The sequence below is a fragment of the Athene noctua genome, chromosome 1 (assembly GCF_965140245.1).
Source record: "Athene noctua chromosome 1, bAthNoc1.hap1.1, whole genome shotgun sequence".
NCBI lineage: Eukaryota > Metazoa > Chordata > Aves > Strigiformes > Strigidae > Athene > Athene noctua.
The window spans coordinates 128,632,297-128,647,030 of record NC_134037.1 but is presented as its reverse complement, the minus strand read 5'-3'; the positions used below and the strand labels follow the sequence as shown (position 1 = coordinate 128,647,030).

At 38.0% G+C, this 14,734-nt stretch overlaps 1 protein-coding gene across 1 annotated transcript in view; it reads right to left on the bottom strand.

The window, feature by feature from the left end:
- Nucleotides 1–14,734, bottom strand: part of WDPCP (WD repeat containing planar cell polarity effector) — a 164,160-nt gene that overhangs the window by 53,209 nt on the left and 96,217 nt on the right. Inside the window, 1 exon segment of the mRNA XM_074927185.1 lies at nt 13,714–13,837. Within this exon segment, the coding sequence (XP_074783286.1) occupies nt 13,714–13,837 (124 nt within the window).

The window sequence follows — 14,734 nt, the reverse complement described above, 5'->3', positions numbered from 1 at the left end:
GTCCAATCAAGGGTGATATGCATTCAAAAAGTGAGTATTAAATATGCACTGAGCAAACAGAACAGGAAAAAATGAATATTGAAATAATTTACATGTAATCAAACTACACTGAAATTAAGTTTTAATTGTTCAGTATTCTGTGATGCATATGCAGATTTTAAAGTATTCAGAATATCAATCAAGTGTTTACTTACATCAAGCAATTGTATTTAAGCATACAAAACAGATGATGAAAATATGTTCAATCAGCTACACTCCCAACATTTACTGCAAGGTTTACATGATCACTTTTAATTCAGTTATTTCATTTAATATTTCAATTTAATAGCTCATTCTTTCATTCAATTTCTAGGCATCTTGCCCATTTCTTAAACACAATAATAATAATTATTCATAAAAGGAGCTGTTTCCCATAAGTTCTCATATCAGCAATTTTTGGAACAGAAATGGTTTTCATGCTTTTTTTTCCTCAAAAAATGTTGTTATTATGTGAAATATTTTCCTTTTAAATTAGACAATATTAAAAAATGGCATCTGTAAAATGACTGCACTCCGTTTCAATGGAATTCTAAACCAGAATAATTTGAGTTTATCAGGTTAAAGAATGTAAAAAGTGTGTGGCTATGTTGCTAAGTGGTTGATTAAAATGGGGACAGACTGGTTTTCAACCAACTGTTGAACATAACACCACTGATTTAGGCATGTAGCTGTATTTCTGAATACCACTCCAGAGACCATTTAAAAAACCTTTGTCCAGGGGGCTTAAGGTCTTATATATTTCACATGAAAAATATAGATGTGTAATGAAGTCAGGTATAGATGGTGTAACATCACTAAAATGACAACCCTGAAATTCTATTGAACTTCAAGGAAATGTCAGTAAATTCGGAAGACTTAGATTGCTATGTAATCTTCCATATAGAAAATATAGTATTAGTAAAAGACACATATCCTGCATTTTATAGTGAATGCTGAAATATTGACACTTTACTTAAGAGTTCCTGGAGAGGAATAAATACATGAAGATCTTACATTTCTCTAAAAAACCCAAAACACTTTAAATGAAAGTCAACCCAAAACGGATACAATTTTACCCTAATGAGTTCAGTAGGACACCCCACTTTAAATAAGACAGTTGAGGAGAAAATTAGACCACTGAATGCAGCCTGGAGACCAGGAACTCTCCAAAGAACCTATCTTTCCCTCTTTCCTCAAACTGTAGGTTTGTGTTTCAAAATTTCTGAATAATGAACTGTCTGGAAAATAGACTATCCCTGATATTACTGATCTCCTTTGGCAAAAATCAATTAATCGCTGAGTATTGACTGCAGCTAGACTATTTCAACAACAATTTATGTGCAAAGGCATACCAAAATTTTCACGTATCACAATCACAAATTTAAACCATAACTGCTGTTTTTTAAAAGAAGATATACTGTGAGCAACAAAGTATTGTTGATTAGTTTCCTATGCTTCCTCCTAGACTGGTCTCAGCACAGTAACTCTACCTGTTCTCTATGTGCCCTGCCAAAACACGCTCCAGACAATATACTGTCCTCCTCCCAGCTGGGTATACTCAGCTCCCTCCCAACAATGGTTTGAGCAAGAGGCAACTTAGACTGTGTTTGGTGTTAAGCAGCACATGTCTTGATTGGCAGAACATGTATCTGCTGAACTTTCGCTGTAGCTTTTTGGGATGCAGATAGCTCCTGCATCCTATTTAAGTCTAACTGCTGATTTTCACAAAACTGACAGGCATTTGCTTATTTCTGAGACTTCTACCTCTGAAAAGTTGGTTGAGATTCATCAGTGATTCTGTAAGTTAGTAGGGAACTGATGGAAGCATCAATGGATGCATTGGTAAGTTATGACCTCTGAGATGCTAGTGGCATTATTTTGTCAACCTCCTGCTATTATGCTACTAGTTTTTAAGATTATGAGTTCTTTTGAACAGGACACACAAACCTCTGAGGAGGGTCTACAACCTTGTTGCCTTTTAAGACACTCTCATACTGACAAAGTGCTGCAGAGCACCCCGACGGCTAATGGAGAAACAGCCACTGGGTCTATATGTATGTGAGTCAAGGGGATAATCTTCTAAATTGTACTTTAGATGCAGAAGCTCTGAAGGTTGCCCAGGTATAATCTATGCATCCCTTTAGGCCCAAATTTAACAAAGCATTAATGTATGGATTTATGACCTATAATTTTCTGTGGGTCCTAAATATGGGCATGTTAAGTGAAGGGCTGGATTTGGGGCCTGAGTGACTCGTTTAAAAAGAAACCCCTTATGGAGCCTTTCAAAGATCATATACAAATAAGTCTCAAGTAAAAGGTACTGAATAACCATGAGAAAATCTGAAATGGACACAAATATCTCAAGCCACCCAAAATTTCTGTTACTTGAAGTATACTGTCAAATTACATACCTCTGAACTAAAGGAAGTCCACCTATAACTTTATAGATTGTTGGGTGTAGAACTGAATGCCCTTCACATCAAAGGGTACCCTCTGGTATGAAGCAAGAAAACAAACCAACCAAATTAAAAAAACAGGAGGAAAGAGAAAGCTAATAAGGGGAGCCAGACAGTATGGCTCCCTGACCAGAGGAAGCCCTCGAGGGCTGTAACTGGCTGTGAGTCTTGAAGACGTTCCCAGCCCCCCCCCCCCCCCCCCCCCCCCAAAAAAAAAATCTTACCATGTGATTCCTATCTTCTAGGATGATATTCTACTTAAGGAAACCTAAAGATATTCTTGTGTGAAATAGTTCATATGACTATGTTAAACATCCATGCTGCTTCTCAGGACAGACTTTGTATGTTGAAAGAAAAGCTGTTTAGACATTTTTGAATCAGATTTTCAAGTGAACCAAGTTAATTTTTGAATGAAGTAGTTTAGTAAGAAGGCATCATTTAAAATTTTAAAATACATATTTAGTAAGAAATATTCTAGAAAAAATAGCAGTTATAGCTATAAAGAAAGCTATGCCATTTATTTGTTGACCTTTGCTCCAACTAACTATAAACCAGCACTATTTCAACACTATAGAACTCTCTTATATCTACACCAAAGAAATACTAGTTTAAAGATTCTGATCCTATGAATATTTATGTCACATGTTTCCCATGTGATGTTGGTCAACCATGTTAGCCTGAGTTCTTGTAGAATGGGTCACTGAAGAGGATAACTGTTGGAAGCAACAGTGATATTTTCCTACTGTGTAGTACGATTCCTTCACATCTGTCAAGTGCTCTGAGATTTTCAGTAGAAGGTGCTATAAAAGTCTGTATAACAGCAATTTATTACTATTATAAATTATTATTATATAAATTGAAACTACGATGGTTTAGTTCTTTTTAAACTAGATTCAGTCTTTTCTCTTGTAACGTGCACTTCCTTTGAATTTGCCACACTCTGTATTTCCTTTTTCATAATAATTTTCCTTCAAGAGAATATATTTTGTTGCCATAGCAATATTTTCCTACCTTGCAATTTTATCATAGTGGCTTTCCATCAGGTTTCTCTAAGCTGCAACTAACACTCACCCAGCAAACACAGCCTCCCCCAACTGGAAACCTCTCTGTTCCCCCAACCTCTTACGACTTAGTAACTTCTCAACAGTCTATCTTTATCTTTAAATACAGACACACTCCAACATACTCTTCTAAAGTACTCTGGGCTAAAAACAGGTGTTAATTAAAAATGCTGATAAGAGTCAGTGACACCTGTTGTTTCACATTTATTTTACTCAACCCTGTCTGTTAAATCCTAGCCTTTATTGCGTTAATTCGCTTCTGCTTTTCTTCTTTTCCAGCTTTATCCCTCTCACTCTGGTGATCATGTAAACTTAACAGTATGTCTTGAAAGCTGGATTTTATTGAGCAAACATATCAGCATGTCTACACACTAAAGACAGCTCTATAACAGAGGCCCAGTATTATCGCTATGGTTAAGGATGAGTTGCTGCCTCTATAATAAATCTCTATTGCATATGTGTGATATCTCTGCAATTTCAAACTGCAGCAGATGAAAATTTGGTATTAAAGATGAACAGGCCTTTTTTCTCCTTGACTTTCCATGAGGTACAGGGCCAATTCTCCCTCATGCCTAACACTGGATAAGATGCAGGTTTTTTAGTGCTAAGACTTCTCAATATTTTCTAAAGCTGGCTGCCTAATAATAAATATCTAATTACAAAGTCAAGGTACATGGCCAAATTTGGAATCACTTGTTGAGGTCCATTACAGTATATTTATTTTATCTATCTAGCCAGTATTATTTCTTTATACTAAAACAATGCAGTGGTAATGCTCATAAAATTCCCACAGAAGAACTCCATAACAGCAAATATAGCCCCAAGGAGAGACAGACAAGAACTTCTCTAAAACTCTGATCGTACAAATTTTGGCACATTTTTGAGAGCAAATGGAAAACTAATGAGTATTTTATGCTTTTTCTGCACAGCATCATGTACAAGAACATAAAATGTAAAATGACCATTTGCTTAGACTAAAGGTACATCTAACCTAATATGTTGCCAACAGCTAGGCACCTAGGAAACAACATAAGAACAGGGCAAGCATATGGTGATACTTCGCTAAGTAGTCTCCCAGTCTCCAACAATTTGTGGTTCAAGGATTTGCTGAACCAAAGGTGGTTTCTATACTGGTATTCCTCAGTGAATTTCTCTTCCCTGAACTCTGCCTTTTAACTCATATACAATTTTATCATCCACAACATCCTGTGGGAAGGAGCTTCATATTTTAATTATATGTTATGTGAAGAATCACTATATTTTGGAACTGCCATGTGTTACCTTCACTTGATGACCCCTAGTTTTTGTATTAGGAGAAGCAGTGAGCGGTCATTTACTGTGTTTTTTCTCCTTAACACTCGCAAATTAATAGATCTCTATCTCAGTTGCCTCCTCTTTAGGTCGAGGAGTTCTAGTTTATTTAGTCATTCCTTTCACTAAAGCTTTTTCATGACTTTAATCATTGTGGCTGCCCTTCCTAAAGCTTTTTGAGTTCTACTATATCCTTTCACAGATTATGGGACTCCAAAACTACACACAAAATCCAGGTGAACTGAAGTTCACTGTTTTGTTGTCTATTCCTTTTCTAAGAATTCCTGGCCTCCAATTTGCTTTTTGTACTTGTGCTGAGCACTAAATTGACTATTTCATAGCTGTAGAGTTATAAGACCAAATTCTTCTTCCCGAATAATGGTGAGCTCAGACTCTATCATTTTATACATTAAGTTAGGAGTCACCCCCTGCCACGTGCTTCACTTTGAATTAATTTACATTTAACTTTATCTTCAGTTGTGACACTGTTGCTGAGTCCTGTGAAGCCCTTTCGCTGTTCTTCACAGCAGGCCCTATCTTAACTAGTCTTAATAATTTAGTATCATTAGCAAACGCTGGCACTTCGTTATTTGCTCCTTTGCCAGGCTACTTATAAGTATAGATCTGCTATACTTATAATTCCCATTGGTGACCTCCATTGACAACTGACCATTTACTCTTACTCTGTTTCTTACCTTTCAATGAATTGCTTATCTATGAAAAGGGAGCTTCCTTCTTATTCTGTGGCAGCTTAGTATCTTTAAGGTATTTTGATGGGACACCTTCCAAAAAGGTCTTCAACGGTCAAAATTTCATCAGTAGCAGCTGGATATCCATTACTGACATGATTGCTGACATCAAAGAATTTAGAGTTTTGAGACATGACTTGCCTTTATAGAAATCCTGTTGACTCTCCCACAATACAATGTATCTGTCTGTATGTTCACAATTATTTTAAATATAGTTTTTACTAATTTCACTGGTACAGAGGTTGGACTTGCAGGGCTATAGTTCTTCAAGGCCTCTCCAGACTGTGTTTTGAAAACTGATATATTTTCCATGTTCCTGTCCTCAGGTTCTAATGACATTCTAAGTAAAAGGTTGTACACCACAGTGTGTATTTCAGCTGTTTTATGCTTGACTTCCTTTAGAAATTCTGGATTAATTTTATGTAGTGCTGGTCATATTTTACTGTTTATCTATCTATAGTATAACTGCTTTTGCTTATCAATGTAAACTAAGAAATAGCCCCATCCTCTCCTATTCTGGCCAACTGGTCACAATGGGATTTTTAGAGATCTGCATGCTTACCTGCTTTTTGTGACTTTCTGTAAACATTTCTTCACATATTTTTGTTAGTCTTTGTGCCTTTCTCCTTCTATCGCAGAAACTATATCTGAGCATCTTATATCTAAGATCTTTCTGTTAACTGGCCAATAATAATGTGATACAGGAGCTAGACATTTACAGTGCAAATCATTCCATTTATCTTCAAACAGCTCACCTTTACAAGGCTAATTTAAGCTAATCAGGTAGGCTCCCTTTATAGTTAATTTATAGGGACAGGCACTGATGTTTGATTCTTCATGCGTATCTTAGACATCTCCCTTCAATGGGATTACTGATCCTTTACGTGCCTATGTCTCTATATGAACTTCTGAGGAAGCCCAGATGAATGTGTAGGACATCTAAATTCTACATTATTAAGTCAGGAGAGGTGAGGTGCAGCCCCAGGACACTACATCCAGTTATTGGACAATTGACTATTGCTGACTTCTGTTCTAAATTTTACTTATGGTAACCTCTCCTTAGCAGGCACTTCAGTTCTGAAGAACCATAAAAAGGAGCTATGCATTTGAAGATGGGAAGCTTAGGGCTGCCTGACTGCTCAGTTAGTTCTTCCTGGAGGGTACTGAATGGAAATGGGAGAAAAGTCAGAAAAACAAAGCTCTTTAGGGAGGAAAACTAACAATTTTTTGCACACAACAAATGGATTACAGATTGCCAAGCCACATTCTGCTCTGATCCAATGAGCTGAGCTCAGGACAGAATATTGTCAGATGGTTCATATACAGAAAAGTGAAGTGTAATGGTGGGGGTCAGGAAGACTCTGAAGATGAATGGAGAAAAAGTGTCTTGGTAAAGAGATGAGACATAAATCAATCTGGAAAGACTGCAAGGAAAAAAAAAAAAAAACAACATCTTAAATTCAGGTTCTTGGTCAGGACCTCAAGAAGATATTTTGAGTGTCACTTCAGAAGGAGATACCATTAGGGACTAGGTAGAGTTGATGAGGAGGGAGTAAATGATGACCTGCAAAGGAAAGCTGAGGCTGACAGACTGCAGCTGCGCAAGGGTGGAGATATGTTGTTAAGAACTTATTCTTGAGTTTTTGTCCATGACTATAGTATATTTGCACTGTTTCTGCGCTCAATGTATGCCCAAATCCCCTCAGATTTCAGGGGAATTGCACAGCTGGTACAGCAGGAAAAAGCCACCTTATGAGGGCAGATTATCAGTTACACAACAAAACAAAACAATGGTCTCTACGTGGGCTCAGCTTCTAAAAGTAGCAATATCAAAGTCAGATTAACCAGCATGTGGGAATAGCCTTGGCACAAAGAACGTTAGTCCAACGTAGCTATTCTGTGTTCCATTTTTCTGGTGCAGTCCCATGACATTATGGGCCACCAAACAGGCATTTGTTGGTGACTCTGGGAAAAGGCTCCATATTAGAGTAGCTCTGGGACTTCTCTAAGTGTGTGGGTGGGGCCATTTTTCCCATGCTCCAAGCAATGTCTCCCATTAGGTTCAGCAGAAAATCTTGCCCAAATCTCTGACAGAGGTTTCTTGTGGTTTATCTTCATGGGATTTTATTCTCAAGCAATTATGTCATGTAATTTGGTTCCCGCCCCCCCATCCCCACCCCGATATTTTGCTCAGTATTTCTTACATTGTAATCACCACTAGAGAATTAAATCCTGGAGCCATTCCTGTGGCATCAAAGCATCTGACTGAAACTGAAAATTGTTGTGGAGCTGGTTTAAGAAAAAAAATCATTAACAACACAGGACTGAAGCAAAGACATTCTAAACTTTTCCGGAGGTATTTAACCTCTTTAACTGCAAAAATAATCTAGTTCCATTAAATAGATCCCTTTTTTTCTTGTTTCTAAAACAGGTCAAGAAGCATGACCAGGGGAATCTTTTCATGTGCAGTTCCATCACAGCAATTGAAATGCTCATTTATCAGCGCCATGGTAATATAAAAACCTTTGGTTTTGATCGTTTTCACAAGATGACAAAAAATGACTGTTCAAAGTCCTCTCCAGAAGGTGCTACTTTAGTTAGAATGCTGCTACTGAACTTACTCCCATAGAGATGAATTCTGTTCATGTGGCCACCACAGAGAACCTGACTGACATCAGTGGTCATTTTATCTGAAGGCATAGTTTAATGCTTAATAGGTTACCTTATGAATATAAAAGACATTCTTAGTCCTGAACCGTGTCATCATTAATGTTTATACATATTTTGTGACACACTATGTACCAATATAATTATAGATTCTACTTTTAGGGTGCTCTTAAAAAGGATCATAAAAGCTCTTTGCTCACTCTGTCCCCTAGTTCCATACAGCTGGCAGCAGATGGGATTGGGAACTATTCCTATAGAGTTGAGGCATTTTTTTCACCTTTGATTTAGGGCCCTATTTAGGATGGAATACTCACAGTGAATATCTACTTTGCAGATTGCAGTATAGTGATATGGGAACCTGCTTACCAAGGGGTAGTTAGTACTGCATAAGTGATGTACCTGCAGGGCGGAAGAGCTTTATTTTAGCTTTTCAAAGGCTATCCTGGACTTAAGTGATAACTGACTGTGTCAAGGCATCATGTCAGGTAGTATAGCAGTACACTTCAGAACTCTTGAATAGTGAAGTGATTTATAAAAATCAGTACTGGCTGGAAGCAGCCCTCCCGTGATGCTAATGACCACCTACTTTCTCATCTCCTTTATGAGTGTTTATTTACAAAGGAGCTCTATCAAGTTCTGCGTGTAAAGTCATACCACTTCACAAATGTTCTGCCTAACAGGTACCTAAATTTTTCTTTGCATCATTAACCAGTAGCATCTTACACTGAACACTGGAAAGAGTGCACAACACTTGAGAGATTTGTGAAGGAGTAAAACCAGTAAAACTGTGGTGGAGGGTTTCATTTTTGGATTCAGACAAAGGAGAATATTTCATGAATCCATCCAAAATTCTACTAATGAATGTGAACAGAGCTGCACTTTGCTCTTGAAAGAAGCAAATGCACTATCTTGTTATTTACAACAGAGCTTTGCTTTGCAGGTAAACATATGGGAAAAAAACCCATTGACATTCTCTTAATGGAATTATCAGATGGAAAGGTCCAGTTTTGAATCTTAGTATTTTTCCACATGAAAAAAAAAGGAAAAGAGATCCTTAAACTGTGTATTCACAAACACAAGAACTGAATTACAAAGGAGGAAAGGGCACAGCAGAAACACAGCGCTGTGGCTGCATTCAAATTCTACAACTCCTGAGCTGCATTTCAAACTTTACTTTCCACCTCAGCCTTTACCTCCAGATCATGCTACGTTACTTTCTCACTGTCTGAGACAGAAAAATCTGAACAAAACAGAGCAGGCATGTGTTTGTGCCTCTGTGTGTGTGTCAAACAACCAAGATAATTTCATGCATTAGAAAATATGACAAGTACAATTTACGAATGTTTGATCAGAGTGAAGCAAAGCCATGAGTCAGCGATGCCATAGTTAACGAGTGAAAAACTATTCCATCCCATTCCATGTTCTGTACACGGCTAGATGAGGCTGTTATACAAAGGCAGGAGGTTGTGCAGCCACTCCCCCATTACACAAATACACTTAGTAGGCAGTGCTCAACAAAAGGGTGGGGGCAAGAAGGTTACAGCTTCCCAAGGCTTCCTAATAAATCCACCTCTGCTTAACATTTTACATAATGATATAATGCATTACATTATTATAAGCAGTGACATCATAATAAAACACCAGAGTGCTACTCAAGTGGCAAGGAACACCTAAGATATATTTCTATACATGTAATTCAGTTCCTGTATTTTTTAATTATAGGTAAGAATTTAAAGTGAAAATAATAATTCATTCGATAAATACTGTTGTAATGGAGCCCTGGCATATAATTAAGAGGCCTTTAATTTTAATTTTGTATACTGAACGCCTGTTTTTGGAGGTATTCCATATTCTCTATTCAGGGCTGTACCTGCAAAGCTCTAAGCTTCTATTTTAGTGGAAGCTGAAGATGCTGCATGGTTTGCAAATTTAAGAACTCAGCTTTTATAATGATGGATACAAGTAACATGTCTGCATCAAATATGTTGCAAGGCATTTTCCTTCCTTCTAATTGCAATCCATTACAATTGTGCTGTCAGTGTTCTTTGACCCTTCTGAGGCTGCAGCACCATTTTCTAACCCATCCTTACAATACGGCCAGTAATGACAGCGCATCTTCTTTCTAAAGTGCCTTATACCTAAAAGAGGGAACCTACCACCACAGCGTTGAGCATTTTCTAGAAACTGATCTCTGTGATTGTAGAAAAATAGTTAGCCTATAATCTCACTGATAATGTGAAAATGGATGTCTCCAGTTATTTGCAACTGGATATACAACCTTTCAGCCTACAGTAAAGATTAAAATCACTGGCACATGATTATTACTAAGTGAGGATAGCCTTTCTGAAAAGGTAACTATTTCTCAATTCTAGTAAATACAGACACATCTTTAAAAGTACAACAATAACTGGCACCTTTTTGGCAGACTCAGCAGGCAGGTCAAAGATTGTCTCAGCATGTAGAATGAATTAATATTTCTCTCCCAAGAGTGGGTCCTTCTAGAAAAGGCTTAAGGCACATTGGTGGGGCATTCAAAAGAAAGCTGGAGAAGGGGGTGAAAACTTTTGTTTATATGTACATTTTTCAGATTTAGATCTAGAAACATTTAAGTGTTTTAATGTTTTAATCATCTATGAAAAACTCCACCCTTCCCTGTCCATTCCTTATATGTCTGGTCTCCTCTATAGCCCACCACACTCATCCTAAGCTGTCTTCCCCCATTTTGCTCTGTACTCTGCCCTTCTGCAGGACTCTCTATGTCCCCATCCCTGCCTTCAGGCCTTCATCCCCAATTCCTCGTCTTCTACTCATGCTCCTACCCCACTTCTGAGTTTCTTCCTGTGTGTTTTAGCTCCTTATCCTCTAGATTTAACTTCTGTGCATCTGCTGCTTGCTTTCTCGGAAGCCGAAAGGAATTGCGGCAGCCCCTGCTCTATTCCAAGAAATACTATCAGCCATACTTACAGTGCATATAATTTAGAAAGTGCTCTGTTTCCTCCACTTCTTGCTGCAATAGGGTATAAAGCAATCACTTTGCTTTTGCCTCCTCATGCTCACAAGTAACAAATGTCCCCTAGTGCTGCATCAAGCTGGCATTGACAGTTTACAGTGCTTCTGAATTCAAGTCTTCTTGTTTGGTCATGCTGACACATCTTCAGTAATAAAAATGCACTCTGAAGATTCACTATTTGTAACTAGCCTGCAAGTATTTATGCTAAATGAATAAGGGTAAAAAAGTGACTAACTCAAATAACAAGGGTTGAGACAGAGAATTGATTTAAAATGTAGCCTTCCTAACACCCAGATACAGTTGCTGTCTGAGAAACAGGTAGTAGGAGGACTACTCCATTTTCAGTGTCCTCATGGGCATAAAATGGTGACCTGAAAAGGCCAGAGCACAATTTTCTTCTCACTTTTCTTCCTGTTGTGAACCTACAATTGTAAATGCAGGTTGGCAGAAGTGGCTTGCCTTGCTGGCTCCTCACAGACAGATCTAATAGCAGCGACTGCAACTTTCGCATCCCTGATAGAATTAGTAACCAACTGTGCCTCCCTCTGATTCTCCTAGACATTGCATCGTGCCTAGATGGCGTTCTCTCACCCAGAACCATTGCTCCAACAAATCTGTAGTACTCACTGCTTAGCCTACATTCAAATCATTCTAGTCACTTAAAAAAACATCTAAAAGGAAATAAACACCAATTAAGGCACAGCCACTTTAATACAATAAAGATCAGCTCTGAACCTCATTTCTTTGCTTTCTATCAGATAAATCTCCCATTTTTGAACATTTCATTTTGTACTTAGATTAGGTCTTCTCAGATAAGCTTTAAGCATTACCATCTGTTCTGCAGCAATCACATGATCGTATCACTCTGATTCAGTTGAATACAAATCCCTTTGACAATAGGGAAACAGCAAAATAACACACATTTGTTCCAAAAACTGCCACAACTGTAGATTGTTCAAAGGCTGCTTTATAGTAGAGGTAAAAGACACAGGGAGACTCCCCTGCACAACTCCTGTCTGCGCCCCATACTGTCCAGGCAGTGTTCTGGCACTGAAGCTCCTTGTTTGCTAGGGGGATTGAGTCTGTGTTTCAGCTGTGTTCAGCAGCCCCAAGGGCTGAAAGCTCAGCCAGGGCCCCATGCCTCTGCATGCCTGCTAGCGTTTGGAAGCAAATCCTGAGTCAGAGGGAATACACCTTTCTCTTGCAGATGTAAGAGCACTATAGTCACACCTCTCAGCAATCTCTGATGCATTCTTTCCGCATCTGTCCTCTGCAGGCAACTGGCCCACAGCCACTACAGTTGGCCATTGCAGCAACAGATCTTCCCTGCTGGTTTCTAGGAGAAAGGCAAAAGCAAGAGTTTGTACTCACTACTGTGGCTACATCTATTAAGAAAACTCCAGTGAAAGGCTGGTGCATATTATGCAGATATTTGGAGCATTCTACTCGGAATAATTTCCCCATTGGAATGGGGATGTTATTCAGATTCAAAATGCAGAAGACAGTATAAAATACTTCTCTTTAAGATCTGAAAGAAGCATAAACTGTACCATCAAAGTCACTTGCTCTTTCTAGTTTTGCATAATCAGACAATATATATAATCTGGGAATCACTAAAAAAGGGTGCATTGCAAGTCTTCTCACTATGTCCAGCTACACTCCTCAACAAGGCATTACTAACATTTTATCATTTGGAAGGTAATGTCTCCTTATTTTCACCCACTGGATAATTCTCAGAGGTAATGTTTCATCTGTATTTGTGGTTGAACACATGAACAGGTTAAGCTGCTGTATATTGATATTTATAACCAATTGAAATTTAGGATATTAATTTATTATGAAGGAAAAAAAAAGCAATAAACAAATGTACTATAAATTCTAGCTGAATTTGGTATTATGACTTTTCTAATGCCATATAAATTACAGACAAATGCAGCATTTCGTTTTCTCCTCTTATTTTAATGGCATTGAAAAGTCACTGAAAATCACTGGAATATGAATTTCTGTATGAGAACTCTGAGGATGAGAACAACAAAATGCTCAGATTTCAACGGTGCAAAGACAAAAATGTCTTGGACCATGCACCATTCATTTGCCTTTTAGCATCTATTTAAACTCTCCAAGTTTGTAAGCTGTTTCAATAGTTAATCTGCAAGCAGTTGGTGAATGTAAATCTCTCAGAAGCATGTTATCTTTTTTCTATCAAGCTGAAAGGGAAAGGGTCATTCATTTTAAGTGCACTGGTGATAGAAGAGCCCTGAATAGCATTTTATCTGCAATACTGTACTTGAAAGGAACGACGTGCAAGTTAAACAAACAGTAACAATGAACGCATTTTTTTCAGGGGTGGTCCTCTTGGAAAATGTTAACCACATTAAAGTAGATAGTTACTGAAATATGCAATCAATTTTAAGTTGATAGAAGTTGAAACTGTCATTCACCTGAGCAGGTGGTGGAAGAACCTTCTTGCATATCTGCTGACTTGGTCCCTGTACTCCAGCACAGTTGTATCCAAGAGGGGTCTTGTTGGAGCATAAAAGGTTCCAAGGCTTGCCTCAAGCTGTGCTGTGGAGTTCAAAGACAGCAGCAATGAAACAAGTGAAACTGTTTCAATTACAACAGGTTGCTCATGTTTGCAGTCAGTCAAATTCCTCAAACACTGATGAAGTGTGATGTTGTTGCAGGACAGATGAAATTAAAATATGACAGATTGTACAAACACAAATGTGCATATAAACTTTAACTTTGAGGCAGAGTTGACAGGGACTTTGAGCAACAGAAGCTGTCAAAAGGATGAAGAAGTCTGTAACACATCCAGTTCTCACCAGCAGTGTACAATTAAAAGTGGCTCATAAGAGTAATACAGTTTGAACAAGTTTGTCCCGTAGAGATCAACTCTCAATTAGCTCAAATCATATTTGTCCTCTTAGGCAAACAACAGGGAAGTTCAGTATTTCAGGGATTGTTGTGTTAGGTCCGCAGGTGACAGAACCCTTCTTGTGATGGTCTTGAGGTCTAAGGAACCTCCTTCAGCCCACAGTTCTTTAAAAACTTTAAATAAAAGGATCTAGAAACCCTAAGGGTTTGACTCACCTACAGCGTGTAGTGGTGGGAAACAGGATAACCTCCCTTGTAATCAATAAAATAAAGCCTTTTTTTTACAGAAGTTCTCTCCACTTTAAATAGTTTCTGACTACTATATGCCCCATCTGGAGCTCTTAGGCAATTTTCCACATGTTTTTCACAGAAAATTATAAACAATGCAAGAAAGTATAGAGTACATGCGTGTCTCACGTGCTTAGGTGACAGGAAATTTAATGATAAATAATATTTACGTTATATGTCTTCTGCTTGAGTGATAATATGTAATACAAGTCCTTATAGGCAGAACAGAGAGAGTTTGCTATGTATTTGCTATATAGGTTCTCCTTTCAGAGGGAATATGCAAACTGCTACAGCTAA